Raw genomic sequence first — 21424 nt, forward strand, 5'->3', positions numbered from 1 at the left:
TATTAACAGTAACCCAAATCAATATTGGATCGAATCGAATCGGATCGAATCAAAGCGTGATAATCGATTCTGAATCTTAAGAATCGGAATCGAATCGAATCTTGATATTTGAATCGATCCCTAGCCCTAACGGAAAGACAGTTTCACCTCCCCACAGCTGAACTGTGATCACAGAGGTAAATCTGAGACAGGAACCAGCACTGAGAGCTGTTAAAGAGCAGCAGCGTTGGTGTTTCAGGGGTCGTGTTGTTGTGCAGATGAACAGCAGCGTGCCCGCTAGTGTCGAGGTGAGTTATGATGGTGATATTTTTTTTCAGGAGCATTAGTTTGCAGCAGACTAAACACCTACTTCCGTACACAGACGCCTGTTACTCATTTGAAGTGGTGGGCACCGCCGGCTGGCAAGCCTCTCATTTAAACATCTGCAGAAGTAAACACACTGCGATTATTAGGAGGTCATGATTTCATCCATGTGCAAATATCCGAGGGGAGGCTAGGTGTTACCAATAAACTCCTTAAATGCAACATTTGTTAAAAGTCGTAGGCATTGAGGCTCAGGTGAGTGAAAAAGCCCACAGCAGCAGGCGTGACGGTGAAAACAATCTGCCCTCTGCTGGACGTGATGGACAGAGCAAAACATCCATGGAGCAGCGGGATAAAAAACAGACTTTCGCCACTGGAATGGCAAAAAAAAGAAAAAAAATCTGATTTGTAAGCCTTGCCGTTGTGAAAAAGTGTTTGGGGCTCAGACACAGACGTTTAAAGATTACAGGTCAGAGAACAAATCTGACTGTAAAATCCCAGGCAGCTTCTACTTGGAGGACGGGGGATCCTGGTCCTGCAGGTCCTGCCTCCTGCACGTTGAGATGTTCTCCTGCTGTAACACATGATTCACATGAATGATCATCCTCAGGATGTGAGCAAGCTCTGCACAAGTCTGTTAACGAGACATTTGCATCAGGGTGCGCTGAACTAGGGAAACATTAAGCCTGCAGGAAAGTGGCCAGGACTGCCCACAGACACTCCTGCAGTCAATGTCACTGCCCTTATAATTCCAGCAGTGGTTCCAAACCTTTTTTCCTTGGAGCCCCCCCTACTTGTGTCTAAGACCAGCTGGGCCCCCCGACCCGTACGTAGCCTACTAGCACCAAAATAGTCTTTAATTGAAAAAATTAACATTAATTATGTTTTTTTGATACATTTCTCTTTGGTTTACTCTGTATACATATGACTTTGTTTTTCTCCAATGTCACCAATGTATAAAATATGCACAAAAGGACATAAAAATATTTCTGAAAAATGTCTCTTTAAATACGAGACCAACATTTTTAACATTTTTCCTTTAACAACCCGTCGGAGTAGATTAAATGTTGAGTAATGATACTAGTTTGTCACCAGTGTCTAAAAAACACAAAAATATTCAAGACATTCATAAATTATTCCTAACAATGTCTTATGAATGACTCATTCGCAAATATAATTTTTACAACTGCATAATTCCAAAGCAGACAAAGTTTCGCGCCCCCCCAGAGATCTCTGGCGCCCCCCCGGGGGGGCGACCAAGTATGTTGGTGGTTGCGGATACCTGCTTACACCCCCACCCCCCCCAAAAAAAAGAAGAATCAATGCTGAGAAAAGGATTCTTCATGTATTGAAGTCCTTACATATTACAAGTGTATTATACAGTACATGTATATTGGTATACAGACAAGCATATAAATTGACTATAATTATCAAAGGATACAAATAACTGCATATACAAAAGCTTATTTAATTATTCAAGTACCACTAACTTCATACTTCAGTCTTTTTAAAGAGATCAACTGCATCTCAACAGAAATGTACAAGGATGGGATCCCATGCTGCGTTGGCTAAACATTTCCCGGCTGTATTGGAATATACTGGAAACAGAAAACAACAGCACCTACAGCACAGAAAAAACTGAAACCACTGAACTTGTAGTGTTCACTTTTTTAAAGTGAACAAGTCACTGAACTCTCCTGAAACTCAGTCCTTTTAGAAAAACCTCCAATCATGATGTGGGCGTCCTGCAGACGGTTTGTTCACTATTTCTGTTACGTGTCTTTTCCAGAACGACTACTCAGTTTTCATTTCTTTAATAACATTCTGGCTGTGTATTAGTTTTCATTGTTCGTGGCAGGATTCATTTTGTTGGTTTACCAACATAAACAAGGATGCTGAAAAATGATAACCTGCACAGAATGAAGCCAACCTGCAGCTGCTGGCGAATAAAGGATAAGTCTCTTTATGTTGACTAAAACTCTTAAATTCAACACATGCTGAATTTGTTTGCTTCATTTTTACTGCTGGACATCTGACTAGGAAATTCCGCAGTGAAAATTTTCCAGACTCCTGGTTCTTGCAGGTTTTGTTACCAGTCCTTTGACAAACATAAAAAAAAAAAAAACATAAATTGTATGTTTTCCATCCCAGAAACATTTAAAAAACATGGGGCCCGACATAACTGAAAATGAATAGGCCAAAATAAACTATTAATCCCATGACACAGATCGGTGATACTAAAACATTTAAACTTAAAATCATTCAGACAAACATTAAAAAACTATTTACCGATAAATCAGCATTTTAAAATCACAGATGCATCAATACCAGGTTTGCTTCCATAATCACTGAACACAAAGCAGTTTGTGCAAATAAGTGGAAGCACGTATGCACCTGCAGATAATCCTGCAAATCAAAACTTTAACAAAAGAGATAAAGATGTTCAGAAAGAGAGAACTACTGACAAAAGGCAAAAGAGACTATTCAACAGTCTGTCGCGCACCGCCATCATCTACACGCACTTCTTCCTATCCAGGCTCACGGTGCTTTTCTCAGGCTCGTCCCAGAGCTCGGCTCAGGTGGAATGCAGGGATACGACGTCATAAAATGATTAAAAACAAAACAACAACCTGTCTTTGTCAGGAAATGTCAAATGAGAAATTGAACTTAATTAAAAAACAAAAGACAAGCGACGATGGTTGCTCCACATTCGTGCCAAGTTCAGTTATTTGAGTTGTGACTTGGAAAATCCTTTCAATGACTTCAATGTACCATTCAAATACTTTAACAGGTCCTACTGAGATGCACGGATATAAAGAATTAAAAAGTAAAAGCTTTCCATTCACAGACATTTCCCTTCACTTGACTTAGGTGCTTGTAGTTTTAACAAAAACTGCAAGTGTCATTGGTATGAGGGAGGGAGCGTCGGACAGTTTTGAGAGGCTGGCCGGTCTAAATGACGCTGGAGAGAAACCTTTTTGTTCCAGGAATCCTTTTTGTCTGTGTGGCATTTTTTTCTATTTTATTTTATTTTTTTAAGCGTGACGGTAGTGGATCCGACCGCTGGTGGGCGACGTCGGGGGGGTGTCAGGGTTTCTGCGGGTCGTACTGCTGGTAGCGGTTCAGCTTGTCCGGGTCGTTGGAGGCCATGTGGGAGAAATCCTGGAAGATATCCTGGTAGGTTTCATCCCCTGTAACACGGACAAGAAACGTGAGCAACAATAATGTTACAAACACAACTATTCTTAATATAACTGTTAACATCACTTTACCCAGATTCGTACTATAACAACTGTTTTTACCCCTGAGGTTAAAGCATTTTACATGAAAACACAAATTAGACTATAAATTATGTTCAACCAAATGAGAAGACACAACCTCATATTAGATTTGTGTAGCTAGAACATGAAATTCAGACACTGAGGGACCTTAGCATAGCAGCAACTCTGCTGCAAATGAGTGGCATAAAATATTACAATTTAATCATCTGACCAAAATATTAAAGGATGTTTTTTGCACGTTCACCGTGCAGGAATGTAGCTGGATAAAACATGCAGACTGTTGCAGAAAGACAGCGTCCCATGCAGTGACGATCATCAGCCCCGACAAGAATGAAAAAAGAAAAAGGTGGCCGTACCTGACAGAGTATCGGTGGAGCTCGAAAGATGAAACAGAGCAACACGGAGGAAGAAAGAAGGAGAGAACAGGCAGAAGTCTGAAAAAAAAAGAGCTGGCGAGGCTCTCGTCAGCAAGCAGGAGTCGACACGGAAAGAAAAAGCCCACAGACATTTTGTTTTGGTTAACAACTGTATTGTGTTTAAAGTGCAGGAGTTTATGTACAAAAATACAGTTGCGTTGGCCTCAGCACCCCAAAGAAAAGAGAGAGAACAGAAGAAAGGCACAAACTCTGGGGGGGAGAATGAGAAAAGAAAAGAAACAATACGAAACAAAGAAAAAATAATTTACAGAGAGAGCGGTGATGAAGAGCTACAGCAGAGAAAGAGCTTCAACTCCCACCAGACCAGTGGTTCTCAATCTGGAGGAGCTTCCAGGGAATCTAGATCCCTTTTAAACTAGATTAAATGTGGTTAAAAAAGTTGATCATTTAAATGCTAACAAACAAATATGAAGCAATCCTGAGATTAAGAACCACCACTCTGTACAATGTTCACACACTTGAAACATCCGATTGAAGATTTTAATAGAAAAGGGGTGGCGAGGTTGGAGCTCCCTCACATTCATTACACCTGCACATCCCTCATTAGTCCCATGATGCATCAGGGCACTGGAGGCTCTGATGAAGAGGCTCTAGAGCGGCGGTTCTCAACCCGTGGGTCACGACCCACAAGTGGGTCCCGGGCTTTGGCCTCAAGTCAAGGTTAAGCCACATATTTTTGAGTCTTTTTTGGAACTATGTCTCAGCTGCTGAACCTTTATATTCTACGTTTGTACATGGAAGTACTGTTACTTCTGCACAATCTAGGGCTGTGCGATTAATCGATTTTAAATCTAAATCGGATTTATTAATCAAGACGATGTTAAAAAAAGGAAAATCGGAAAATCGATTTTTTCCTTTTTTGCAGCTGGCTGCATTACAGACAGAACTCGTCTAGTCATCTTTGTTTGGTCAAGAAAATAGTAAATGTTGCCACTTTACTAAACTCAAGGAGGATTTACAGTATCTTTCAATTGCACTTCATTCCCAATAGGGAAATTTGTTTGCTATTTTTCTTTAAAAATAAAGATAAAATATTTGAAATATTTCAAATATTTTGTAATTGTCATTTTAATAAAGTTAAAAAAAAATATATATATATTTGAAACAATTTATTCCATTGTCTTTTGTAGTTTTACCAAAAAAAAAATCGAAATCGAAAATCGGGTTTTCAGAGAAAAAAAAAAATCGGGATTTTATTTTTGTCCAAAATCGCCCAGCCCTAGCACAATCTGAGGTTTAAACTGCACCATCTTTTCATTTAGTGCATTTGAGAAGTTTAAAATTCTCTTCAATCCGGGTCGCAGCTAGTCATTAAGGAGTGATAGGGGGTCCCGAAGCCGCACCGATTGGGAACCGCTGCTCAAGAGGACGGAGCCACTAGCAGCAACGAGGCAAATCTTCTCTCAAAACGAAAAAAAAAAAAAAAAACACAAAAAAAACAAAAATCACACAATTAACTGTTCTGCTAAACACAAACCTCCCTCTGCACCGGATCTGTTCAATCACTTCTCAATTTTCGCCCATTCAGCAGCAAATATATCACTTTCTAAGATGTAAAAGATGACCATAAAAGATTTTCAATATTTCATTTTTCTTTTAAAAAAAACATTGCAAGAAGCCGAACTGTTTTTCAACTGAATGTAGAGTCTCACATTAAACACACTCCCAGTCTGACGTCTGTGAGCTCACTTCTCCCTCTTGTGGCCGAGGTGTGTAATAAATGCACAAATCTATTTGCTCCACAATCAAAGAGAAACTCCTCTCCACACAATCAGCTACACCTTCTTCAACTAAAACACATCCACAGACTCGTCCTCCACTCAGAATCATCCTGTCGAGGATGTGGGGCAGCAAGAAGCAGAAATGAGATGAAACTGGGGTACATACAATCAGGTCACTACCAACACAACTCAAATGAGTTACACACTCATTTTGCTTCACATTCTTTCTGTATATCTAGATGTATCTATTAACTTTTTCCAAATATAAAGCTCCCACATGATTCAGATAAATATGGCTAGAACTAGCAGGAAATAAAAACACTTTAAATGGTTACATATCAATATTCTTCTATACTATTGCACTTGACGCTTGACAATGCACTGTCCTTAATGTTTCGTCTATATTTGAGTTGAAATCCACTGACATTCAGGACGATTAATGCAGAGGCACTAAAATGCCTCTCGTCTTACAATTTTGGATTTCCTGCGATTACGGGCAACGAGCGAGCACGCTTAACTGACAATAACCAAGACACAATATCGTCAGAAGCAGAAATAACCACTTCACATAAAAAAAGAAGAAAGAAATGATGACATGAACAGAGTCCTCATGGCAAACTAAACTCTCCTCATTTTGTCGAATACAGACGACAAACAAATGTATACAACATGTACAATAAGAAGAGCTAATATACACGTTCTAAATGTATCTTTATAAAAGAAAACTGCTCTAAAATAGACCTCTTTTTTTATGACCAGGCATGTACAAACAGCAAGATGCATCATGTTTGGACAAAAAGAAAACAAACAAGTAATTAAGACTTCATATGAGAAGCAAACAGTCACAAGAAAAAGTTACAGGAATTGCATAACTATTAACAGGAATGTGCATCAATCAATTAGAAGTTGATAGTTTATAGACAAACCTCTCCAGACTGGTCACATGAAAGTAAATACCATTTCAAAGTCTCGATTATTGCCAGATACAGAGAAGGAAACTGCCGTCCCTTTGAGGTCTGAGTGTCACTGAATACGGGTGGCAGTTACTGGGTTATATTATCTTCTCTCTAAGACATTATGACTTTTAGCAGACATAGTATCACAAATGTTTTACTCCCAAAAAAAAGTCTGAACATCTCTAAGACAGAAGAAACCAGCAAGTCGTATATTCTTAAGCTAAATAATCAAGAGTTCAAAGTGACACTGTTTGTTTCCGTTTCTGCGATGAATCATTTTACACAAGTAACAGAAAAGCTCCATGATCAATTTTGAAGCAAAACTCTAGAGTACAGTTCAGAGTTGATGGCTTTAAACCTGTCCCGTTAACACTTAACGACACGTCAACACGGTGCCGAGCTGGTGCAGCAGACAGTCCAACGGGATTATTATTTTAGAGCTGGCAGAGCTGGGCTCAGTTCACTCCAAACCGGTTTGTAACAAACTCCTGAGAGTTTTCTGGGTTATGAAGTCATGCTTTATCTAATCGGCTGCCGTAACCCCTTATGACCTGATCAAACAAAACAAATTAAGTCGTGAGGGGTCACGTGAACTTCCCCAACTCTGAAAGCGTCTCTAGTCAGATTCATCTAACTGCAGGCTAATGAACTCCTGCATGCACTTCCTGTACTGCATCTCAGTGGGGCTGTTGGAGTTATATTGACCTGACTGGCTGTACGGCCCCTCCGCCTCCCGCATCTCCTCGTTCATCTTGGCCAATCGCAACCTAGGGAGTGATTAAACAAACATTAGATTACATGGAGCCACAATTACGAGTCAATCAATGAATAGTTTCTAAACGCAATTATTAAATAACGACATAGTGGGTAGGTCATTTCAACGCGGTGATTGCAATCATATTACAAAAAAATTGCAAACAGCAGACACATTTTTTGTAAAGTGGCAGTGTGAAGCAGGGCTGAGCGATATATCGAGATTTTAATATATATCGATATATTTTCAAACGCAATATGGTACGAGACAATATCGTTTATATCGATATAGCTTATTTTGCGACAAATTGACTGTACATCAACTCTGACCCCTCGCGCTGGCAAAAAACTACCTTTGTGTGCTGAAACCTGACAGTGTTGACAGGTTAGTTTTCATGGCACAAAATCTGTAAAATGTACAGTAGTTGACTTGTTAATTATTTGAGATTTGCTCAAAGAGATGCAATATCTGTTTACATGTTTTATTTGAGATGATAACAAATGTTTTGTTATTTGCACAACTGTCAACCTCAGTGGAAAAGTCTGCCTGTTACTGTCTACATTGTATTAATTGCACAGTGTATTTTAATTTAATTGTTATGCAGGAAAGGGATATTTGTTTTATTTTATTCAAGAAGCATTTTTATTCTATATATGCAGGCAGTTTATTTTTATTTCATTTGTTTTATACATTTTGATATTGTGCAGACCTCTGTTAATAAAGGTACCTGTGTGACATTTGACACGTGGCTTTGTATTAAAACTGAAAAACTGAAAAAAATGAAGCTAACAGAGATGCTATGCTATAATGCTTTGGGGGAAACCCCAATTATGTCACAGAAAAAATATCGATATATATCGAGTATCGCCATTCAGCTAGAAAATATCGAGATATGACTTTTGGTCCATATCGCCCAGCCCTAGTGTGAAGTAGTCGTGAGGAGTTGCGTGCAGTAGATGGTGAATCAGGGAAACCAAGTGAAAAGCTGTTTTTTTTGCACCGCTACACTTGTGTTGCTGCACGCTGCCGTCGGTGGCTGTAAACACCCTGCAGCCGATCAGCTGAGCCCGTCAGGAGATGTGTTGGACGGCCTGCAGCTGCGTAACACATTTGCAAGCATTTGTGGTTTGCGTCTGCACGAACATGTGCTCAGTAAATAAAGAAATCTCTTTTGTGTTGCCGCTTATTTGTGTGCTACTTCACTGGGCTAAAACATCAGCTCTTGTTCCCACTTCTAAAAACTGAGCGCCTGCTGACCGCCGTCTACTGCGGTAAGACTTTGATAAGTACGTCATACTGACTGAAGAGACGACAACACTCACAATGTGACGATATCTGCGTTAGCTGCGTCCACTGCTATGGTCAGGGGGGTTTTCTCGTCGATGTCTGCAGCATTCTGATTTGCTCCTTTTTTCAAGAATAGGCACACTTGCCTGAAACAAACATAAAAGTGTTTTGGTTTTTTTTCACAGTTATTTTACAAGAGTGGGTGTTATGATTCTCTGTGAAACAGGTTAGGATGGAGATGAGGCGAGCCATGCAAACGAACCCTGTGTGTCCCAGCATGGTGGCGTGGTGCAGCGGTCCTCGGCCCTGAGCGTCCTGCTGGTTCACATTCGCCGAGTTTTGCAGCAGAAACTCACAGGTGACCAGTGAGCCCTGAAATAGACACATAAAATGACATATTTGCCAACTTGCAAACAGAGGTGTCAAGTAACAAAGTACAAATACTTTGTTACCTTACTTAAGTAGAAATTTTGGTTATCTATACTTCACTGGAGTATTTATTTTTCGACGACTTTTTACTTTTACTCCTTACATTTTCACGCAATTATCTGTACTTTTTACTCCTTACATTTTAAAAACAGCCTTGTTACTCTATTTCATTTCAGCCTTTAAAAAAAAACTATCTAGTTAAATTGCTCCATCCGGTTGAGTGAGTTTGGTTGTGGTTGTTTCAGATGTTCTTGTTCTCCAGTTTTGTTCTTACATCCGTTCCCTCAGATTCCTGCAACTAAACTTGGATGTACATTCCAATAAAGGTTAGGATAAATGATAACATGCCTCTGAAGTTTGACTTTTTGCACCATTACAATACTTATAGGCAACTAGTCATCATGACTGCTCTCTGAAACACATGTTAATGCTCAATAGTACACATATATGGTTCTTTAATATATTTGCATTATACTAAGATGCATTCATTTTTAATGGCTTTTGTCCTTAATGGCTTTTTTCCCCCTTACATTACTTTTACTTTTATACTTTAAGTAGTTTTGAAACCAGTACTTTTATACTTTTACTTGAGTAAAAAACTTGAGTTGATACTTCAACTTCTACAGGAGTATTTTTAAACTCTAGTATCTATACTTCTACCTGAGTAATGAATGTGAATACTTTTGACACCTCTGCTTGCAAACATCTGGTAATTTCACTTCATCCCAAAGAAAATCTCCTTCATTGTAGAAAACATGTCACCAGACTGAGTGGGTTTCCTGCAGCCGTACTGACCCCCTGCACCGCCATGATCAGCGGCGTCCTCTTGTCCTCCTCCGTGTTGACCCAGTTGATCTCAGCCCCGTGGGCCAGCGCCTCCGCCATGTCTGGCAGGCTGCGTGCACAAGCCGCCCAGTAGAGCTGCAGACCTGGGCTGTACTCTTTAGGCTCGTAGAAAACCATTTCTTTACAGGGCGATGGCGGAGGAAGTGTGGTGGCCGCGGGCCGACACTCAGCAGCTTCTAGGAAGAGAGATGACAGCCAATTTTGTTTTATACACAGGAGAAATGCCATTTTATTTGTATTTTTTGCAAAAGGAGTCATGACAACTGGAGGGGAGGTCATGTGATAGCAGAGGTGCGACTTACCTGCATCTGCCAGACTGTTATTGGACGGCGTGTTGGTCAGCACCTCTCTGCTCCCATCAGCGCTGTTTTGAATGCCGCTGTCGGCACTTTTCACTGCAAAACAACACTCTGAATCACTTAGGGGAACAACACCAAGATGTCTTTGATCAAGAGTAGAAAATAAAAGGACGACCTTCCTGTTGATTGCTCTGCAGATAGAGATACAATTTTAGTAATTCATTAGTAATTCTGTTGGCCAACAATTTTTTGTTGTTGTTTTTCTACACTTTATCACTTTTTTTAAAAAATGCATTGGTTTTCAAAAGCCATTGAGGTTTTTTGAGCCAGATTAATCAAAACAGAAGGCACTCCTAGTATTTTGTTACTCCATGGATGGGCGAGTAGCTGGCGGAAAATAAATCAAATAGACCTTGATGACAGAGCCCATCCATTATTTTACAATCCACGTCCCTAAAATCCAGAAATATGATAAGACATAGGTGCAAATACCAGAGACTGACCAAAACCAGGAGTTAGAGAAACACTGCCCTCCACATCAGGAAACACAAAACATAGTGTGCTCTGCAACCCTTTTAACTCTTTAGGGCGGTTTTTGATGAAGAAGGAACGGAGGAGTGGATGACAGGTGGTTAGTCTACAGCCCCACAGCGGTGAAATAACATGAAAGAGGCAGGTGGAAAGCAAGCCAAACACTCAGCTTCAAGTACTTACTGCTCCTGAGCTTGTAGGAGGTGTCAAAGTAGGAGAAGAGCGAGTCAAGCTCATCGGGACAGAAGAGAGAGTCGCGGCGAGCCTCCACGCCGCTGGCGGCGGCTACGCGAGGGATTATGGGAGTTGGGGGGAATTGGAGGGTGTAAGTCGAGGATATGGGGAGTTTTAGGGTCAGCAATATGAGCGGGGGGTTAGTCCGGAAGCACAGAACAGCCAGGGGAGGAATGAAGAGAGAGTGTGAAAAGAGATGGATAGAGTAGAGAAAAAGGAAAGCGGGACGAAAGCACAGATCGTTAGACTAGGGACTCGGCTAACACTGGCAGAGACAGACTACGAGAAGCAATGCGAAGCAAAGAGGGCTACCACTGATCACAAAAAACAGAGGATGAGGAATTCTGTCAGCTCTGGAAAACCCACACGAAGGTTCAAAGTTTCTATTTTATATACCGTATTTTCCACATTATATGGCACACATTCAATGAATGACGTATTTTAAAACTTTTTCTATATATAAGGCGCACCGCATTATAAGGCGCTACAGGACAGGCTGGGGTTACGTTATGCATCCATTAGACCGCATGCGGCTCTTTCATCCTTATACTGCGGCTCCGAGTGGCTTAGGAAAATAAATTACAAAAAAAAAAAAAAAAAAGTATTTAATTGAAGTGTATTTTATTTGTGTTAGTTCTTTAATATTTTAGTTCTAAATTGGAAAATTATTGTGATCTTGACATATTATTAAAATTTCACAGACGCAGGTGGCAGGCCAGCAGGCCAATCCTAGACCGGCTCATCGGGAATACTCCCGGTTCTCCTATGGCCAGTCCGGGCCTGGCGACTGCTTACCGTAGTTGCGAGACCTGTTGCGGCTCAATATTGATCCATATATAAGGTGCACCGGATTATAAGGCGCATGGTCAGCTTTTGAAAAATTGAAGGCTTTTAGGTGCGCCTTATAGTGTGGAAAATACACTACTAAAATTTTTTAAATCTTTATATAATAAAAGCTACATATTCTTCTTCTGGTCTTCCCTTTTTCCCTGCCTGGTAGTTCTTCCTCCAGCATCCATCTACTAATGTGTTCACCTCCTCTTTATGTGTTGAAACCATCTCTCTCGCTCTATTTCCAAGACATATAACTGGTTGTTTTGAATCCATCCTTTAACACCACACCAGTCTTAACCGAGGAGCAATACCCGACTTAAATTGACTTTAAATTAATTAACTCTCAAATCTATCCTCTCAAACTGGTAATAAAAGCTTTTTGAATGTTTGAGGTTGTTGGACTCAGGAAAGCAGATCCTTAAAAGGTGTGTTTTGCATTCATCTTGTACTGACCCGACTTCTCCGAGACGTTGGACGCAGGGCGCAGTTTGGGTGTGGGTGGAGGCGCCTTCGGCGGCAGATGCTCAGAGCTGCTGCTCAGCCTCTTCTCCTGCTTGCTGAGAGAAACCACTTTGGTTCGGAGCTCCTCGTCTGTCGGCCGACGAACAAACCGACGATCCACATATTTAGCTTTGATGTAGGCCTCCACCTCGTGTCTAGGAAAACCAGAGACGTGTTGGTTTAAGAACATTGAGTCCAACTCTTGTTCTACCTGTGGTTGACTTTTACTCCCTTTAATCACTCAGAGCTGTTTAATGTTGAAGAAGCTACGGACTGAATGAGACCAAAGCTACCTCTTTATGCGTAAAATTATATTCGAATACTAAAAACAAAAAAATTAATTAGCTGTGAAAGTTAGAATAGAAAGCTAAAATAGTCCGGCACCTTGGGTCTCCTGACTGAGGTTTTCTGGCCCCCAGCTCCTCTCGTCGTGCTTCATAAATCTGGTTGATCTCTTTGTTCCCCAGCTCACACATCAACTGCAAAATTAATAAAATTAACCATTAGGTGTGCATACAAGAAAAAAGAGAAAAGACTTTGACTTCTGCGTGTGCAGCAGAGGTGCAATAGCAGTGTAGTCACACATAACACTTTGAAAAACCGGCATCTGAACGAAAACTGACTCACCTTGAGAAGTTCTGGCTCCCATGTGTCCAAAGTCAAAGAGCGAACCTTCGAGAAATGAACTCCAAGACTCCTGTACGTGAAAGAAGCATCAAAACACAAAACATAATAATGATGTCATTCACCATGTCTTCATTATGGAAGGTTACATTTTAAATGTCTTTGCAGCATTTATCACACAAGCTTCTTTTCAGTGCGGAGAACGTAATTCTTGGATCGAGACGAAAAGGCCTGAAACAATCATGAAAAATTTGCTGATGAAGAATCTAAAAGTACAACAGCAAGTATTAAAATGTTATGCAAAATGCAAAAGAACAAGAGTTTTAATGCTGATAAAACAAATACAAGTATCTCCTGTTTTGACTCATTACACAAATTACACAAGATAAGTAATATTATATAAGTAGCGTTATTTTCTCTAAGTCTTTCTGCAGACAGACCATCTCAAAGTGAGCAGCAACTTTTATCTGAACTTGTATAAATGTATGAGCCTATTTATATTGGGGTGATTTTAATATTCAAACTGATGCCTCCTTGGATGGTCGTCCTACTGATTTTTCAAACAATATTTCTTCCTTCAAGCTTAAACTGCATAGTTATGGACAATTGGACATTATTTGGACCTCTGCATCAAAGTCTTCAAAATATTCCAGGGCCATACTAATTACACTAAAAATCTGACTTTTTGACTTTGTGAGTCTGAATCATAAAATATTACAACCCTTTAAAAAAACCTACATAATGCTACAAACATCCTACTTTTATTACCTTTCCCAAAGCATTTTAAGTCATTTTCTCCCATTTCCTTTTCTGTTTTTTTTTCTTCCCAAATAGTCTCCCATGTGAAGATGTGAAGATGTCCTCTATGTCGAACTCAATTTCCAATCATTGAATTAATTGTACTTGTTTGTTGTCTGATTTTTTAACAGTCTGTTATGTTTGTCTCAAACTATTTTATGTCAAAACATGTGGCTTTTAAAGATGCGGACACTATTTGACATGTGTTCATCTTTCAGCAGCGACACCGTTGAGGTAGAGGTCTTTTATTTCATTCTTTTTTGTTACAGACACTCTTTACATTGAGCCTGCAGGGCCAGTTTTTTATTATTTCTTCTGTAAAGTCCCTTTTATTAAAGATATATGTGTAGTAAAATACATATATGAAAAAATAAAATAAATTAATTACTCTAATTACTCATTAAGGGTTACAGTTAGGGGTTAACCCTAACCCTCAAAAACCAGGGATGTAGACTATTTATTACTGTCTTATATACAGAGTGTGGGAAACGACCTGCTTACTTGTATCTTGATTAAACTTTTATTAACTTTACTCTAGCGAGTAATTTGATGTTTTCACAACATCCCAAGCAGACTGCAAGTTTACATGACAGTGAGATTAAATTTCACAAATCCCCAAAGACCAATATTGTATTGGAGCCTTTCACACCATGGACCTGAGAGGATTTTCCAAAACTCAATATAAGCAAATATAATTTGAATGTTTCTAGTTTTCACAGAGCTAAAATGAACTCCAAATGAACTGTATTAATGCAAGATGTTGAAAAAATAAATAAAAGGTTCCCCCTTCCCCAGTATTTGCTTCATTTATTCATTAATTTCTCTGAATTCCTCCTTTCTGGAAAGGAAACCTTCTATTTTCACTGCGCGTACACCAAGAAACTGGTTATGCAAGAGTTAGGTATTGCGTCTTTAAGTCAAGTTTTCATTATCCATCACCTGAGTCGTTGCTACTTTATCTTCCAGCCAACTTTATGTACAACTATACATAAACACATCATCAGAGCTTTAGTAATAATAAGCTGGTGAAGGACTGCAGCACTTCACCTGTGGATGCCAGAGCACTGGATGCAGAGAGTGATGCCCAGATTGATGCTGGCCCAGCGGGGATCTGGCTGGCCACAGTCGCAGCAGCAAGCATTGCCGGCGATGGCCAGGACCTTCTGGAGAGCACTCTCCCCTTTCAGCGACCGCTCCTTTGGCTCCCCGCCAGAGTCCAGACTCCCTGTTGACGTGGACGACTTCCTATCTAGCTTCTGACGAGAGAGGGGTGGGAAAATGTTTGGTCTCCAAACTGAATGGTCAAGACTGAATAAAATATGCAGACATTATAATATAAAAAAAAAAAAAAAAAAAAAAAAAAAATCAGGTCCTGTCATAGAAGGAAAGAGCTGGAGGAAATTAAACTTCAGAATGCAGCAACATTCATAATATCTCAAATATCTCACATGTTTTTCCAAAATGATATAGATACTTCAGTTTGTATTTAAAATGACATGGAGTCTTTAAATTTATCGGCTGCAAAACTATTATACTTATAAAGACGCATCCAGTCAGTGTCGGCATGCTTGGTTTTTACCTCTCCGTCCTCTCCCTTGTCACGGAAGGCGGTGGCGATGCTGTTCTGGACAGCTTTGATCCAAGCCTGCCGCAGCTTCTCCGAGTCCGCCTGCATCATGCAGCTCCTGAAGGGGCACACAGCTGCTGTTAGCTGACAACGTGTGTGTGTGTGTGTGTGTGTGTGTGTGTGTGTGTGTGTGTGTGTGTGTGGTGGAGGGCAGATACACTGCTGATAACCCTTCTGTCTATTATAATTTTTTTTAAATTCTAGTTTTCATTAGACTGATAAAGATATTTCAGTCACTCAAACTCACTTGGTGGGTGAAACCACTTCAAAACAGAAACGTCGCTCGATGTCCTCGCAGTGTTTGACCGTACATAGCCTCAGGTCTTCTACCACTATTGTAGGGTTGTCCTGAGTGAACAACACAGGGGGTCTAGTTAAATACAGTACACACATACATGAAGATCATCCAAACAACATTGTGAAAGGTATTTCCCGCTTCTTTGATTTTTGATTTGATTTGATTTATTTTATTTTTGTACATGTAAAAAAAAAAGAAACAACACTTCATGAGAACTTTAAGCAAACAACAACAAAACAAAACAAAGAATTTCATCCTTTAAAACTTGCTAACTTGATTTAGATGTGCCAAAAAGGAGTAGGAAGAAGTTTAAACATATTTAGTCCTACCCCCATTCACTGATCATTTAACCTGTATTTATAATTATTCACACACTGTACTCACACTGCTAAGTAACAGTATTATTATTATTACTATTATATACTGTAATTATACTCACACAATTATAATGTAATTATACTCTTTCCTTTAACTTATCTCTGGTAAGTATTTTATATTAGCTTGACACGTCTTTCTGTCTAGGCTAATTGTTCTTAAAGATGTTTCAACCAGATATTAACCAGATGATGCTTTGTAGGTGAAAGGTGAATTGTATTCAGGAGCCAAAGAAAAGGATGTCCAGTCGCCTCGATCCAAGCCTTTTGAGAGTTACTAATAGTTTGCCTTCCTCTCCTTATCCTTAAGCATATTGCTAGTGCAGTGTGTCTAACAAAGTCACAAGATGTTTTTGTAAAACTAGAGTTGCACCACAAGGAGGGAAAAAAAACCTCACATACTTGCACGATGCAAATGACCTCACATATGGACAATACATTTGTATAAACTACTTTTCCAGAATATAGTGCAAGCATTTCCCCTTGAAGCACACAAAACACGTCCTCACACATAGCAGTGGTTTGCTCGACACAAAACAACCATTTACAATTTTCGCCTTAAAGAGAGGCTGCAGCGTCGCGCTAAAAATACGTGGAGGGATTTTTGTGCTGGTGGTGAAACAGAAACATATTTTAATGTGGTCAGCGAGGAGTGAGTCACTTGACATACCTTAAATTTCTTCTGGTAAACTAGCTGATTGTTTTGGATGGAGAACCAACGTCTGAAAGGAGATCACAAGTTTATTAGGACGCACAGTCACATGCAATTACCAGTGATGCTCCTAAAATAAGTGTGGGATGGAGCTGGAGCACATGAGTAAATAAAGTCATTTTGTGTATTTAAAAAAAAAAACTGACAAAAAAAACAATTTGCACTTCAAATTGGGTTTTTCGTTTTGGAATAAATCTTTGGATGCGAAAGCAGCTCCAGACAAAGTCTCACTCAAGAATCTCTAGTGTTTAGGTGCATTAGTATTTACACAGAAATATTACACTTCTCTTGATCTTGTATCGCTGCATTATTCTAGCAGATGAAAGATGAAACAATTAAGATCTGATTGAATATGAAGACTTTTACAGAAATATTGTACTTGCTTTTTATGAATTACACTGTAAATTTGAGAGGAATTGTGTTCAATTGTCTTGATTGTAAACTTTAGCAAAACATTTGATCTCTTCTAGAAAGCCTTCAGCTTGGTTGCATGTTGTGAAGAGGTTTTACTTTACCGATGAAATAATTCACTTCAACTTAATATCACTTACTGAACTAGTGACAGATCTACAAATTAAACGGTGTTATTCCGTACCTGTTCCATGTCTTGAAGGCATTACTGGCTCTCTTAAACAGATAACCCTCCATGGCAATGCCATTGTCTGCATCCACATTGTACTCCAGCTTGGTGTCATCATTTGAGAAATCCTGAAAAACACAGTTGGGCAGGAAAAATTACAGCAAAAGTAGAGAGAGGATTTAAAAAAAACAAGCAACTACTTTAGTGGCTAATATAATAATGTTTGTCACATTTTTTTGGTGTGATGGGGCGCAGCTGCAGCTCGTGATGGGGCTGTCAGCCAGTTGAAACATACAGTAATGTGCAAAAGTCAGAAGCCCCTCATTTCATCCGGTTTTTGTTATGTAAAAAAGAATAAAAATGTTTTAATCATAAAATCATCTGACTGTAGTGGGTCTCTATATTAGGTAAATATAACATCAGACAAACAACAAACTTTTTCACCATGCTATTATTTATTTGACAAAAATGCAGCCAAAAAAACAAACATGTGGTCGATACCAAGTACCCCTTTTGTTCAGAAACTTGTAAATCCACCTTTGGCAGCTAAAACTTAAGTCATACAAGAAACAACTACATCATCTATCTCTCACATTCTTGTGGAGGAGCTCTAGGCTGTTCTGTAGCAACGGCTTTAGTTCATTGAGGTTTTTACAGAAGCGGTTATGATCAATTCAAGATGCCCAGGTCCCGTTGCTGTAACCCCCCCACCCCTCGACTCAAGCACGAATTTTAAGGACAAGTCATCAGTTCTCCTTTTATTCTATATGATATAATGGTTTGGCATAAGGTCTATATTAGGATCAACATTGTTTTGGGGGAAGATGCACCTCCCATATCAGGCCATAATTCAGCATTGTGCATCATTATGTTTAGGAACAAACAAATGGTGATGAAATACCAGGAGAAAATGCCCCCTTTGCTTTTACTGATCTCTCATGTGGCGGTTAAGTGTGCAGTTTCATCTCTAAGCACTGAGAAGATGATGGGAACAACTTCTAACCTCAGTTGTCACCCTGCAAATTGCTTTCGAGAAAAAACTGCTAAGAGCAAGACTATAACATGTAGTTGATGTTCCTAGTTTAGCCATCAGGTTGCTATGCAACAGCAACATTTGTAACATGAAAGCCATGTTTTTGAAATATAACAAGAACGACTTCAGATGTTTCTAAGAACAGATGTTTAAAAAGCTGACAGCTGTGTCATATGTATTGGACTCAACTTGGAACTGACCCAGTGGACCCAACTCTGACTTTTCTTTAATTTTTGGACTTGATTCAGACTCGTCTACAACACTGCAACATGCAACGACCGTAGCTACGCTACAACTGGGTCTGGGTGTTGTTGTGGGACTGTCCCAGTCTACCTGCTACTGCGATACTGCCACACACTCCTAACTCCCCGCCAACTTTATCAGCCTCACGCGATGCACAACCACACGCATACGCATGCACACAAGTCTGTGTGTCCTTGTGGAGTCAGTTTTCACCAGGCGTCAGCGTCTCCACAAACCATTACAGCTCCAGATCCGTTACTGTAAGGAGCTGGGGAATCACATTCTCAGTCATCCTTCCAGAAACATCTGCAGTCTTTTACAAACTCCAAAAAAAAAAAAAACACTTTAAAAGTTAAGCTAAAATTTTAGAAGCGTACATATTTCAAATAAGTAAGTTGACTGAAAAATGACCTCAGAGATTCAGAAAGTGGTAACAACAGCCACTATTTCCTGTTTACTTTTGGAAAGTAACCATGCTAAACAATGGCTTTCACCTGAACCTGAAAACTTAGTCCAAACAAGTGTCTACTCTGAGCGTCACTACATTGTATTCAATATCAGATTTCAAAATATCTACCCATTTATTTCTAGTGCATGACTGTCTGTCAGTCTGTGACTTTGGGCTTTTCTCCATCTGTAACCTATGCAAGTGCTGAATGACTGGGCACTCTCATAAACACAACACAATTTTCCAGGATGACGCTGGGAAGTCGAGTTATTTTGGTTGCACAACAGGAACAAAATGCGTCTGTATCAAGTTTCTAAATAGAAAGATAATGGAAAGTGCTGGTCAGCGCATTGACAAATCCACCTTTATCTGGTGGACAGCACTAAAGCCACACAGTTTAATTATCATGAAACAATGACTTTTATTCAAATAACTGCTCTTAAGTATAGCTTAGAGTAAGAGTCTGTCTTAAGCTTTGACAAGTAAGACGTTCAACTACAAACTAGCTACCTGATGCATGTGTGCATTTAGTGACAGAAGCACAGAAGCAATCAAAGAAATGTGGAGCACTAACAGACACTTGAAACATTTATGGTTCATACATTTCTGTGAGTATTTAGTTTTGACAAACCCATTTTAATTCTGTGAGATACTTTTTAAAAAGAACAGTAGTGGACAAACTACAAAGCGAGAAGGATGTTGTTCTTAGTCTCCCAAACACTTGCAAAACAAAAACATGGCAAAGTCCCAAACCATTCTCTGACATCAAACCAGCAACCCAAGTTCACTATAGCAAACACTAACAACATCAAAATGGTTCATGCTGTATCATCAAAACATGAAGAATGATGCATGTGTTGCATTTTAAGATGATGCAACAGACGGAGGTGCAAATATTTACACAAGCAGAGCATTGCATTCCCTTAGCATGTGCTGGAGAGGAGATGAAAGCATGAGGCTGACGGGGTTACAACACAGAAGTCAGATGGAGATTGATGCATTGACTACGTACGGAGGTCGACCTCCAGGCGCAAAATTTGCTGCGGTCTGGTAAAAAGTCAAGCTCTGCCACCTCCTAAAATGTCACACACAGCAAAAGAACAACACACAGAAAAGAAATTTGTATTTCCCAACAATTAAAATCAGAAATCCATCATGGATTACTTACAGTAAAAACCAAAATAAAAAAATATTGTGTGTCCATTCAAGAGAAAGCTCGTACTGCAAAACAAGTAGCTCGGGTCGTGGTCACGCTGTCAAATGCACTGACACAAACACACATAATTCAAGTCCTTATTAGACTCACTCACCAGATACCAAACATAATGAAAACGGCTGAAAATCTTCATTTTCCCAGATGTTTGTTTCTGAGCCAACTTCTCTGTGTGCCCGTTTTCCAGCAAACCTGACAAATGGCCAGTCAGAAAGCCTCCCTGCGTAGCATCTCAATGACTGAAGTCACTTGAACCAGCGTGGCTCGTCTCTTCCACACACTCTCGCCTCCCTCCTCCTCTCCTGTGGCTCGCTGTCTATCAAAACATTTGTCACAGCTTCAGCTGCTCCTCCTCCGAGGACTCCTGCTCTAGGCAAAGGTCACCTGTGTGTGTGTGTGCGTGCATGTGTTTCTGTGTCAGTGATGCTGGTGTGAGTGCTGAATTGGAATAATTAAGCGGACGAGTCTGTGCATAAAACATTTATAACGACTGCAGATGAACAGACGTGCACTCGGCATTTCCCCTCATTGGCTCAAATATGCTGGACAATCGGTAACGTCTGATCCTTTCATATGAACTGAAATGGTAGTTAAGGTTTATTCTCACAGAGAACTACATTTCTGTAGCCGTTTCAGAATCAATGATTCACGGTTTACCTTTGTAGACAAAATCATTAAGCCAGCAGCGCATCTCTGATGTTTCCTTAATGGCACTTGGAAGCTGTCATGTAGTGTGGTGTCAATGTTTTTGCTGAATAATGCACACAGGCAGATTTATGGCACACTAACCACAACCTTAGGACCCCTTTCAGCTCCCATGAGGATGAAAGGTTTCAACAAAAGAATGATCATTTGCAATGTTTTACTGCAAGCACAAACAAAAGGCCCCTTTTAAAAATAGATATATAAATAAATACAAATGATTTATTTCTCCCTTTTCTCTCTATCAGACTTCTGTCAGGCACCACAAAGCCACAGATCCCATCCTCACGCCAGCTCGCCACAGATTTCTTTATTAGTTCATCTGCTACAAGTTCAGCATCCTGATAAATACAGCCAGT

The 21424-nt window shown here is 39.8% G+C and overlaps 1 protein-coding gene across 3 annotated transcripts in view; it reads right to left on the bottom strand.

The window, feature by feature from the left end:
* Positions 1-1634: 1634 nt before the first annotated feature.
* The window catches only part of LOC133458500 (arf-GAP with coiled-coil, ANK repeat and PH domain-containing protein 2-like), a 55350-nt gene continuing 35560 nt past the window's right edge, over positions 1635-21424 (bottom strand). Inside the window, exons 10-23 of one of the 3 annotated variants that reach the window (XM_061738458.1) lie at positions 17442-17554; positions 16805-16856; positions 15710-15810; positions 15415-15520; positions 14883-15088; positions 13041-13110; positions 12798-12892; positions 12366-12568; positions 10317-10409; positions 9964-10190; positions 9002-9111; positions 8775-8885; positions 7404-7465; positions 1635-3494 (exon numbers count right to left, since the gene is read on the bottom strand). In XM_061738458.1, the coding sequence (XP_061594442.1) occupies positions 3391-3494; positions 7404-7465; positions 8775-8885; positions 9002-9111; positions 9964-10190; positions 10317-10409; positions 12366-12568; positions 12798-12892; positions 13041-13110; positions 14883-15088; positions 15415-15520; positions 15710-15810; positions 16805-16856; positions 17442-17554 (1653 nt within the window). In that variant the 3' untranslated portion in view covers positions 1635-3390. Of the gene's footprint in view, positions 3495-7403; positions 7466-8774; positions 8886-9001; positions 9112-9963; positions 10191-10316; positions 10410-12365; positions 12569-12797; positions 12893-13040; positions 13111-14882; positions 15092-15414; positions 15521-15709; positions 15811-16804; positions 16857-17441; positions 17555-21424 lie in introns of all 3 variants that reach the window. The other 2 variants (XM_061738459.1, XM_061738457.1) reach the window with 2 other exon arrangements.

The sequence above is a fragment of the Cololabis saira genome, chromosome 13, assembly GCF_033807715.1.
Source record: "Cololabis saira isolate AMF1-May2022 chromosome 13, fColSai1.1, whole genome shotgun sequence".
Classification (NCBI taxonomy): domain Eukaryota; kingdom Metazoa; phylum Chordata; class Actinopteri; order Beloniformes; family Belonidae; genus Cololabis; species Cololabis saira.